General features: G+C 50.6%; 1 protein-coding gene across 3 annotated transcripts in view; it reads right to left on the bottom strand.

The window, feature by feature from the left end:
- The window catches only part of UBASH3B (ubiquitin associated and SH3 domain containing B), a 95,770-nt gene that overhangs the window by 31,430 nt on the left and 52,005 nt on the right, over positions 1–12,335 (bottom strand). For all 3 annotated transcript variants that reach the window (XM_073657386.1, XM_073657387.1, XM_073657388.1), the window contains exons 2-5: positions 5,200–5,253; positions 4,868–5,054; positions 4,063–4,261; positions 2,032–2,201 (exon numbers count right to left, since the gene is read on the bottom strand). In XM_073657386.1, the coding sequence (XP_073513487.1) occupies positions 2,032–2,201; positions 4,063–4,261; positions 4,868–5,054; positions 5,200–5,253 (610 nt within the window). The remainder of the gene's footprint in view (positions 1–2,031; positions 2,202–4,062; positions 4,262–4,867; positions 5,055–5,199; positions 5,254–12,335) is intronic.

Here is a 12,335-nt window from a genome sequence, read left to right as displayed (position 1 = left end):
AGACGTAGAGGTATTAATGTAAAATGCTCAATGTGTCAATGTCCTATACAACACAGAAATGAAAGTAACCTTTGACTCTCGGTTATCAGCCACTGTGTGTCAAAAGCCGTTATAGGGGCGATCTGTGGTCTGAAGATAAGACTCAGGAAGAGAGTGCAGCCCACGCACTTTCCACCAACGTCTCCGGCTCTGCTGAACCTGCGGACGCTGCATCTGTCGGCTCCGGCATCACATGTATGTGTGTGTGTATACAGTTAGGTCCATATATATTTGGACAGAGACAACATTTTTCTAATTTTGGTTCTAGACATTACCACAATGAATTTTAAACAAAACAATTCAGATGCAGTTGAAGTTCAGACTTTCAGCTTTCATTTGAGGGGATCCACATTAAAATTGGATGAAGGGTTTAGGAGTTTCAGCTCCTTAACATGTGCCACCCTGTTTTTAAAGGGACCAAAAGTAATTGGACAGATGAAATAATTGTAAATAAAATGTTCATTTCTAGTACTTGGTTGAAAACCCTTTGTTGTCAATGACTGCCTGAAGTCTTGAACTCATGGACATCACCAGACGCTGGGTTTCCTCCTTTTTGATGCTCTGCCAGGCCTTCACTGCAGTGGTTTTCAGTTGCTGTTTGTTTGTGGGCCTTTCTGTCTGAGGTTTAGTCTTTAACAAGTGAAATGCTGCTCAATTGGGTTGAGATCAGGTGACTGACTTGGCCATTGAAGAATATTCCACTTCTTTGCTTTAATAAACTCCTGGGTTGCTTTGGCTTTATGTTTTGGGTCATTGTCCATCTGTAGTATGAAACGACGACCAATCAGTTTGGCTGCATTCGGCTGGATCTGAGCACACAGTATGGCTCTGAATACATCAGAATTCATTCGGCTGCTTCTGTCCTGTGTCACATCATCAATAAACACTAGTGACCCAGTGCTACTGGCAGCCATGCATGCCCGCGCCATCACACTGCCTCCGCAGTGTTTTACAGATGATGTGGTATGCTTAGGATCATGAGCTGTACCACGCCTTCGCCATACTTTTCTCTTTCCATCATTCTGGTAGAGGTTGATCTTGGTTTCATCTGTCCATAGAATGTTCTTCCAGAACTGTGCTGGCTTTTTTAGATGTTTTTTAGCAAAGTCCAGTCTAGCCTTTTTCTTCTTGATGCTTATGAGTGGCTTGCACCGTGCAGTGAACCCTCTGTAGTTACTTTCATGCAGTCTTCTCTTTATGGTAGATTTGGATATTGATACGCCCCCTCCTGGAGAGTGTTGTTCACTTGGTTGGCTGTTGTGAAGGGGTTTCTCTTCACCATGGAGATTATTCTGCGATCATCCACCACTGTTGTCTTTTTGCATTGATGAGTTCACCAGTGCTTTCTTTCTTTCTCAGGATGTACCAAACTGTACATTTTGCCACTCCTAATATTGTAGCAATTTCTCGGATGGGTTTTTTCTGTTTTTGCAGCTTAAGGTTGGCTTGTTTCACCTGCATGGAGAGCTCCTTTGACCGCATATTTACTTCACACCAAAACCTTCCAAATGCAAGCACCGCACCTCAAATCAACTCCAGGCCTTTTATCTGCTTAATTGAGAAAGACATAACAAAGGGATTGCCCACACCTGTCCATGAAATAGCCGTGGAGTCAATTGTCCAATTACTTTTGGTCCCTTTAAAAACAGGGTGGCCCATGTTAAGGAGCTGAAACTCCTAAACCCTTCATCCAATTTTAATGTGGACACCCTCAAATGAAAGCTGAAAGTCTGAACTTCAACTGCATCTGAATTGTTTTGTTTAAAATTCATTGTGGTAATGTCTAGAACCAAAATCAGAAAAATGTTGTCTCTGTCCAAATATATATGGACCTAACTGTATATATATATATATACACACACACGCACACATCTATATAGATTATATATATATATATACATACACATACACACACACACACACACTGTACGCAGCTCCCCAGTGCCGTGGGAACCACCGTGGCGGCCATTGCGGTGGCGAACCGTGCGTTACCTCGTGATTGATGTATCGGATGTCTCTGGAGAATATGGTGGCCACCCAGTCACAGCCCAGGGTCAGGTCGATGTTCTGTGCCAGCTTCTCCAGGGTGGGCAGGTGATTAGCCTGGAAGTGGTACGCCAGCGTCACGTGCAGCTGCTTCTTGTGCGGCTCCACCCGGACGTCTGAAATCACACAGCGGACGATTACTCTAATATGGCGCCTCCTCCTGGCAGGAATTAGAGGCCCTGGGACCCCTCCTGGAGTATGAAGAAGTTCTGCGCAGACGTAACAGAAGACCTAGAATGTTGGGTGCAGTAAGGAGCCCCCCAGTCTGGTATTCCCCCAGCAAGGAGCCCCCAGTCTGGTATTCCCCCAGTAAGGAGCCCCCCAGACTGGTATTCCCCAAGTAAGCAGCCCCCCACCCTGGTATTCCCCCAGTAAGGAGCCCCCCACCCTGGTATTCCCCCAGTAAGGAGCCCCCCAGTATGGCATTCCCCCAGTAAGGAGCCCCTAACCCTGGCATTCTCAAAGTAAGGGCCCCCCAGTCTGACATTCCCTCAGTAAGGAGTCCCCCAATCTGGCATTCCCCTAGTAAGGAGCCCCCCAGTCTGGTATTCCCCCAGTAAGGAACCCCCCAGTCTGGTATTCCCCCAGTAAGGAGCCCCCCAGTCTGGCATTCCCTCAGTAAGGAGCCCCCCAGTCTGGCATTTTGTCAGTAAAGAGCCCCCCAGTCTGGTATTCCCCCAGTAAGGAGACCCCCAGTCTGGTATTCCCTCAGTAAGGAGCGCCCCACCCTGGTATTCCCCCAATAAGAAGCCCCCCACCCTGGTATTCCCCCAGTAAGGAGCCCCCAGTCTGGCATTCTCTCATTAAGGAGCCCCCCAGTCTGGCATTCCCCCAGTAAGGAGCCCCCCAGTCTGGTATTCCCCCAGTTTGGCATTCCCTCAGTAAGGAGCCCCCCACCCTGGTATTCCCCCAGTAAGGAACCCCCCACCCTGGTATTCCCCCAGTAAGGCATTCCCCCAGTAAGGAGACCCCCACCCTGGTATTCCCCCAGTAAGTAGCCCCCCCAGTCTGGTATTCCCCCAGTAAGAAACCCCCCACCCTGGTATTCCCCCAGTAAGGAGCCCCCCATCCTGGTATTCCCCCAGTAAGGAGCCCCCCACCTTGGTATTCTCCCAGTAAGGAGCCCCCCAGTCTGGCATTCCCTCAGTAAGGAGACCCCCAGTCTGGCATTCCCCCAGTAAGGAGCCCCCCAGACTGGTATTCCCCAAGTAAGCAGCCCCCCACCCTGGTATTCTTCCAGTAAGGAGCCCCCCACCCTGGTATTCCCCCAGTAAGTAGCCCCCCCAGTCTGGTATTCCCCCAGTAAGAAACCCCCCACCCTGGTATTTCCCCAGTAAGGAGCCCCCCAGTCTAGCATTCCCTCAGTAAGGAGCCCCCCAGTCTAGCATTCCCTCAGTAAGGAGCCCCCCAGTCTGGCATTCCCTCAGTAAGGAGCCCCCCAATCTGGAATTCCCCCAGTAAGGAACCCCCCACCCTGGTATTCCCCCAGTAAGGAGCCCCCCACCCTGGTATTCCCCCAGTAAGGAGCCCCCCACCCTGGTATTCCCCCAGTAAGGAGCCCCCCAGTCTGGCATTCCCTCAATAAGGAGCCCCCCACCCTGGTATTCCCCCAGTAAGGAGCCCCCCAGTATGGCATTCCCCCAGTAAGGAGCCCCCCGCCCTGGTATTCCCCCAGTAATGAGCCACCCACTCTGGCATTCCCTCAGTAAGGAGCCCCCCAGTCTGGCATTCCCCCAGTAAGGAGCTCCCCAGTCTGGTATTCCCCCTGTAAGGAGCCTCCCACTCTGGCATTCCCCCAGTAAGGAGCTCCCCAGTCTGGCATTCCCCCAGTAAGGAGCCCCCCAGTCTGGTATTCAGCGCAGGGAACACTGTGGCTGCCATTGAAGGTCCCAAAAAGAGACAAGTTATTGTGGTGGGGGATGTTTGGGGCCGTTCTGATGATACAATGTGCCCTGCTTGGTGCCCGCTCTCGCTCACCTGTTTTCATTAAAGCTTCCTCAGCAAAATCTGCAGCGAATTTCTTCAGCCCCTCGGCGCAGTCCTCGTTTACGAAGAGGCCGATGAAGTTGGAGGAGGTGTAGAGCTCCAGGGGCAGCGGATTAGGGAATTTGGATTTCCAGCGGGAGACGGTGGTCTGTAAAGCTTCGCACAGCGCGTCCACGTTCTTATCTTCACACTGGACGGAATAAAGCAGAAATATCAGAACAAAGTAATCGCGTTACAGGCTCCGGCGCGTCAGATCCAATTACCACCACTCGAGATCAATGGAGACCAGACGCCTCCTCAGATCCCAGGCTGTGCCCTCATCGGCTGAGCGAGTCCTGCCAGCCAGGGACACATGTGACCAATGCCGGCCGAGAGCTCAACCGGGCCCCCAGAAACTCAGGACCCCAGGAAAAAGCTGAAGAATAAGGAAGGGGGCAACGTGGACGACAACGTATACTAACGATACAATGTAACCGCGCAGGGAAGAGTCCGGAGCCCAGAACCAGACAACAGCCTGAACTGATACATTGTAACAAGACACCAGAGCCGGACATGGGGGGTTTGAAGCCCTCAGATGTCAACAAGGAATTTTCCTATTTCCTGACAGCAAGCAGAGATTTTGGAAATTGAGAAAATCAAACCACAAAGTTTATTAGACTTAGACTTGAAGAAATTCTCCTGGTCCCAGGGGTCCACCTCCAGTGATAAAGGAGCTTCTGATGTGGGGGCCGGTAATGATCACTGTGAGCGATCATTGCTTAAGGTTTCGTTGTGCGACCCTCTGTATGTGACCTACCATGAAGAATTGGCAGAGCGTGATGTGCGGGAATATATTGTGCGCCTTGTTCTTCCCGCAGAGCTGCTTGGATTGTTGCCAGAAGTCTGAGAGTTTTTGGGCGAGGGGGCCCATCGGTCGTAGGTACAGGACATATTCCCGAGGCAGCGGGTCATCCAGGAACGGATCGTCTACATGTGAGAACAGCCTGGAAAACAAGAAATGACGACTGAAAACCCGCACAAACCAGGTCAGGGGTCCTCAGGGGTGGGACAGGAGCTGGAATGGGAGGGACTTAGTCTAATTGGGGGTGGAGTTTAGAATGCAGACTTCATTAGAACTCTAATACCCACCAATCACAAGCAGCTTGGACACTTCTCCCTCCTGTGGAAGCCAACGCTTTCAGCCTAAAAATACAAATAAGAGGAAAAGTAAAAATGGAGAAAATAAAAGCTATAAAGAGTCGTTACAGGGATCTAAAAAGATGGCTGCCCCTGATCATGGGTTGTATAGTTGATGAGCTTCAGTGACGTGAACAGAGCTGAGCTGCAGGACAAAACTGTGGACACGACCAGGACCAACCTGTGGCGCTAAATATGGAACAAGTCAGCCGTGATTTTGCACAATCCATTTAGCAAGGTAAAGTGGGAAAAGGATTCAGTCATGATGGAGGAGCCCCTTAATGTTCAGGATCTATTACACTGATATATCCAAAGATTAACCCTAAACTGCATAAAATCAGAAATACAGTCCAAGAACCTGTCCCACCAAGACTACTGCAACCCAACACTTCACATGGTTAAGCTTACACCTATAGATACAGGCGGAGGAGGAGGAGTCCTGACCACAGGAGCTTACACTCAATAGATACAGGAGGAGGAGGAGTCCTGACCACAGGAGCTTACACTCTATAGATACAGGAGGAGTCCTGACCACAGGAGCTTACACTCTATAGATACAGGAGGAGGAGGAGTCCTGACCACAGGAGCTTACACTCTATAGATACAGGAGGAGGAGGAGGAGTCCTGACCACAGGAGCTTACACTCTATAGATACAGGAGGAGGAGGAGTCCTGACCACAGGAGCTTACACTCTATAGATACAGGAGGGGGAGGAGGAGTCCTGACCACAGGAGCTTACACTCTATAGATACAGGAGGAGGAGGAGTCCTGACCACAGGAGCTTACACTCTATAGATACAGGAGGAGGAGGAGTCCTGACCACAGGAGCTTACACTCTATAGATACAGGAGGAGGAGGAGTCCTAACCACAGGAGCTTACACTCTATAGATACAGGAGGGGGAGGAGTCCTGACCACAGGAGCTTACACTCTATAGATACAGGAGGAGGAGGAGTCCTAACCACAGGAGCTTACACTCTATATATAGAGGAGGAGGAGGAGTCCTAACCACAGGAGCTTACACTCAATAGATACAGGAGGAGGAGGAGGAGTCCTGACCACAGGAGCTTACACTCTATAGATACAGGAGGAGGAGGAGGAGTCCTGACCACAGGAGCTTACACTCTATAGATACAGGAGGGGGAGGAGGAGTCCTGACCACAGGAGCTTACACTCTATAGATACAGGAGGAGGAGGAGTCCTGACCACAGGAGCTTACACTCTATAGATACAGGAGGAGGAGGAGTCCTAACCACAGGAGCTTACACTCTATATATAGAGGAGGAGGAGGAGTCCTGACCACAGGAGCTTACACTCAATAGATACAGAAGGAGGAGGAGTCCTGACCACAGGAGCTTACACTCAATAGATACAGAAGGAGGAGGAGTCCTGACCACAGGAGCTTACACTCTATAGATACAGGAGGAGGAGGAGTCCTGACCACAGGAGCTTACACTCTATAGATACAGGAGGAGGAGTCCTGACCACAGGAGCTTACACTCTATAGATACAGGAGGGGGAGGAGGAGTCCTGACCACAGGAGCTTACACTCTATAGATACAGGAGGAGGAGGAGTCCTGACCACAGGAGCTTACACTTTATAGATACAGGAGGAGGAGGAGTCTTGACCACAGGAGCTTACACTCTATAGATACAGGAGGAGGAGGAGTCCTGACCACAGGAGCTTACACTCTATAGATACAGGAGGAGGAGGAGTCCTGACCACAGGAGCTTACACTCTATAGATACAGGAGGGGGAGGAGTCCTGACCACAGGAGCTTACACTCTATAGATACAGGAGGAGGAGGAGTCCTGACCACAGGAGCTTACACTTTATAGATACAGGAGGAGGAGGAGTCCTGACCACAGGAGCTTACACTTTATAGATACAGGAGGAGGAGGAGTCTTGACCACAGGAGCTTACACTCTATAGATACAGGAGGAGGAGGAGGAGTCCTGACCACAGGAGCTTACACTCTATAGATACAGGAGGAGGAGTCCTGACCACATGAGCTTACACTCTATAGACACAGGAGGAGGAATCCTGACCACAGGAGCTTACACTCTATAGATACAGGAGGAGGAGGAGTCCTGACCACATGAGCTTACACTCTATAGATACAGGAGGGGGAGGAGTCCTGACCACAGGAGCTTACACTGTATAGATACAGGAGGAGGAGGAGTCCTGACCACAGGAGCTTACACTCTATAGATACAGGAGGAGGAGGAGTCCTGACCACAGGAGCTTACACTCTATAGATACAGGAGGGGGAGGAGTCCTAACCACAGGAGCTTACACTCTATAGATACAGGAGGAGGAGGAGTCCTGACCACAGGAGCTTACACTCTATAGATACAGGAGGAGGAGGAGTCCTGACCACAGGAGCTTACACTCTATAGATACAGGAGGAGGAGGAGTCCTGACCACAGGAGCTTACACTCTATAGATACAGGAGGGGGAGGAGTCCTGACCACAGGAGCTTACACTCTATAGATACAGGAGGAGGAGGAGTCCTGACCACAGGAGCTTACACTCTATAGATACAGGAGGAGGAGGAGTCCTAACCACAGGAGCTTACACTCTATAGATACAGGAGGAGGAGGAGTCCTAACCACAGGAGCTTACACTCTATAGATACAGGAGGAGGAGGAGTCCTGACCACAGGAGCTTACACTCTATAGATACAGGAGGGGGAGGAGTCCTGACCACAGGAGCTTACACTCTATAGATACAGGAGGAGGAGGAGTCCTGACCACAGGAGCTTACACTCTATAGATACAGGAGGAGGAGGAGGAGTCCTGACCACAGGAGCTTACACTCTATATATACAGGAGGAGGAGGAGTCCTGACCACAGGAGCTTACACTCTATAGATACAGGAGGAGTCCTGACCACAGGAGCTTACACTCTATAGATACAGGAGGAGGAGGAGTCCTGACCACAGGAGCTTACACTCTATAGATACAGGAGGGGGAGGAGTCCTGACCACAGGAGCTTACACTCTATAGATACAGGAGGAGGAGGAGGAGTCCTGACCACAGGAGCTTACACTCTATAGATACATGAGGAGGAGGAGGAGTCCTGACCACAGGAGCTTACACTCTATAGACACAGGAGGAGGAATCCTGACCACAGGAGCTTACACTCTATAGATACAGGAGGGGGAGGAGTCCTGACCACAGGAGCTTACACTGTATAGATACAGGAGGGGGAGGAGTCCTGACCACAGGAGCTTACACTCTATAGATACAGGAGGAGGAGGAGTCCTGACCACAGGAGCTTACACTCTATAGATACAGGAGGGGGAGGAGTCCTGACCACAGGAGCTTACACTCTATAGATACAGGAGGGGGAGGAGTCCTGACCACAGGAGCTTACACTCTATAGATACAGGAGGAGGAGGAGTCCTGACCACAGGAGCTTACACTCTATAGATACAGGAGAAGGAGGAGTCCTGACCACAGGAGCTTACACTCTATAGATACATGAGGAGGAGGAGGAGTCCTGACTACAGGAGCTTACACTCTATAGATACAGGAGGAGGAGGAGGAGTCCTGACCACAGGAGCTTACACTCTATAGACACATGAGGAGGAGGAGGAGTCCTGACTACAGGAGCTTACACTCTATAGATACAGGAGGAGGAGGAGTCCTGACCACAGGAGCTTACACTCTATAGATACAGGAGAAGGAGGAGTCCTGACCACAGGAGCTTACACTCTATAGATACATGAGGAGGAGGAGGAGTCCTGACTACAGGAGCTTACACTGTATAGATACAGGAGGAGGAGGAGGAGTCCTGACCACAGGAACTTACACTCTATAGATACAGGAGGAGGAGGAGTCCTGACCACAGGAGCTTACACTCTATAGATACAGGAGGAGGAGGAGGAGTCCTGACTACAGGAGCTTACACTCTATAGATACATGAGGAGGAGGAGGAGTCCTGACTACAGGAGCTTACACTCTATAGATACAGGAGGGGGAGGAGTCCTGACTACAGGAGCTTACACTCTATAGATACAGGAGGAGGAGGAGGAGTCCTGACCACAGGAGCTTACACTCTATAGATACAGGAGGAGGAGGAGTCCTGACCATAGGAGCTTACACTGTATAGATACAGGAGGACGAGGAGTCCTGACCACAGGAGCTTACACTCTATAGATACAGGAGGAGGAGGAGTCCTGACCACAGGAGCTTACACTCTATAGATACAGGAGGAGGAGGAGTCCTGACTACAGGAGCTTACACTCTATAGATACAGGAGGAGGAGGAGGAGTCCTGACCACAGGAGCTTACACTCTATAGATACAGGAGGAGGAGGAGTCCTGACCATAGGAGCTTACACTGTATAGATACAGGAGGACGAGGAGTCCTGACCACAGGAGCTTACACTCTATAGACACAGGAGGAGGAGGAGTCCTGACCACAGGAGCTTACACTCTATAGACACAGGAGGAGGAGGAGTCCTGACCACTGGAGCTTACACTCTATAGATACAGGAGGAGGAGGAGTCCTGACCACAGGAGCTTACACTCTATAGACACAGGAGGAGGAGGAGGAGTCCTGACCACTGGAGCTTACACTCTATAGATACAGGAGGAGGAGGAGTCCTGACCACAGGAGCTTACACTCTATAGATACAGGAGGGGGAGGAGTCCTGACCACTGGAGCTTACACTCTATAGATACAGGAGGACGAGGAGTCCTGACCACAGGAGCTTACACTCTATAGATACAGGAGGAGGAGGAGTCCTGACCACAGGAGCTTACACTCTATAGATACAGGAGGGGGAGGAGGAGTCCTGACCACAGGAGCTTACACTCTATAGATACAGGAGGAGGAGGAGTCCTGACCACAGGAGCTTACACTTTATAGATACAGGAGGAGGAGGAGTCCTGACCACAGGAGCTTACACTTTATAGATACAGGAGGAGGAGGAGTCTTGACCACAGGAGCTTACACTCTATAGATACAGGAGGAGGAGGAGTCCTGACCACAGGAGCTTACACTTTATAGATACAGGAGGAGGAGGAGTCCTGACCACAGGAGCTTACACTCTATAGATACAGGAGGGGGAGGAGGAGTCCTGACCACAGGAGCTTACACTCTATAGATACAGGAGGAGGAGGAGTCCTGACCACAGGAGCTTACACTTTATAGATACAGGAGGAGGAGGAGTCCTGACCACAGGAGCTTACACTTTATAGATACAGGAGGAGGAGGAGTCTTGACCACAGGAGCTTACACTCTATAGATACAGGAGGAGGAGGAGTCCTGACCACAGGAGCTTACACTTTATAGATACAGGAGGAGGAGGAGTCCTGACCACAGGAGCTTACACTTTATAGATACAGGAGGGGGAGGAGTCCTGACCACAGGAGCTTACACTCTATAGATACAGGAGGAGGAGGAGTCCTGACCACAGGAGCTTACACTCTATAGATACAGGAGGGGGAGGAGTCCTGACCACAGGAGCTTACACTCTATAGATACAGGAGGAGGAGGAGGAGTCATGACCACAGGAGCTTACACTCTATAGATACAGGAGGAGGAGGAGTCCTGACCACAGGAGCTTACACTCTATAGATACAGGAGGGGGAGGAGGAGTCCTGACCACAGGAGCTTACACTCTATAGATACAGGAGGAGGAGGAGTCCTGACCACAGGAGCTTACACTCTATAGATACAGGAGGGGGAGGAGGAGTCCTGACCACAGGAGCTTACACTCTATAGATACAGGAGGAGGAGGAGTCCTGACCACAGGAGCTTACACTCTATAGATACAGGAGGAGGAGGAGTCCTGACCACAGGAGCTTACACTCTATAGATACAGGAGGGGGAGGAGTCCTGACCACAGGAGCTTACACTTTATAGATACAGGAGGAGGAGGAGTCCTGACCACAGGAGCTTACACTTTATAGATACAGGAGGACTAGGAGTCCTGACCACAGGAGCTTACACTCTATAGATACAGGAGGAGGAGGAGTCCTGACCACAGGAGCTTACACTCTATAGATACAGGAGGAGTCCTGACCACAGGAGCTTACACTCTATAGATACAGGAGGAGGAGGAGTCCTGACCACAGGAGCTTACACTCTATAGATACAGGAGGAGGAGGAGTCCTGACCACAGGAGCTTACACTCTATAGATACAGGAGGAGGAGGAGGAGTCCTGACCACAGGAGCTTACACTCTATAGATACAGGAGGAGGAGGAGTCCTGACCACAGGAGCTTACACTCTATAGATACAGGAGGAGGAGGAGTCCTGACCACTGGAGCTTACACTCTATAGACACAGGAGGAGGAGGAGTCCTGACCACAGGAGCTTACACTCTATAGATACAGGAGGAGGAGGAGTCCTGACCACAGGAGCTTACACTGTATAGATACAGGAGGAGGAGGAGTCCTGACCACAGGAGCTTACACTCTATAGATACAGGAGGAGGAGGAGTCCTGACCACAGGAGCTTACACTCTATAGATACAGGAGGAGGAGGAGTCCTGACCACTGGAGCTTACACTCTATAGACACAGGAGGAGGAGGAGTCCTGACCACAGGAGCTTACACTCTATAGATACAGGAGGAGGAGGAGTCCTGACCACAGGAGCTTACACTCTATAGATACAGGAGGAGGAGGAGTCCTGACCACAGGAGCTTACACTCTATAGACACAGGAGGAGGAGGAGTCCTGACCACAGGAGCTTACACTCTATAGACACAGGAGGAGGAGGAGTCCTGACCACTGGAGCTTACACTCTATAGATACAGGAGGAGGAGGAGTCCTGACCACAGGAGCTTACACTCTATAGACACAGGAGGAGGAGGAGTCCTGACCACTGGAGCTTACACTCTATAGATACAGGAGGAGGAGGAGTCCTGACCACAGGAGCTTACACTCTATAGATACAGGAGGAGGAGGAGTCCTGACCACAGGAGCTTACACTCTATAGATACAGGAGGAGGAGGAGTCCTGACCACAGGAGCTTACACTCTATAGATACAGGAGGAGGAGGAGTCCTGACTACAGGAGCTTACACTCTATAGATACAGGAGGAGGAGGAGGAGTCCTGACCACAGGAGCTTAC

Source organism: Phyllobates terribilis, unplaced genomic scaffold, assembly GCF_046119375.1.
Source record: "Phyllobates terribilis strain yellow unplaced genomic scaffold, ASM4611937v1 Scaffold_12__6_contigs__length_324123572, whole genome shotgun sequence".
NCBI classification, from domain to species: Eukaryota; Metazoa; Chordata; class Amphibia; order Anura; family Dendrobatidae; genus Phyllobates; species Phyllobates terribilis.
The sequence above is the reverse complement of the archived record's forward strand: the minus strand, read 5'-3'. Positions and strand labels throughout refer to the sequence as shown.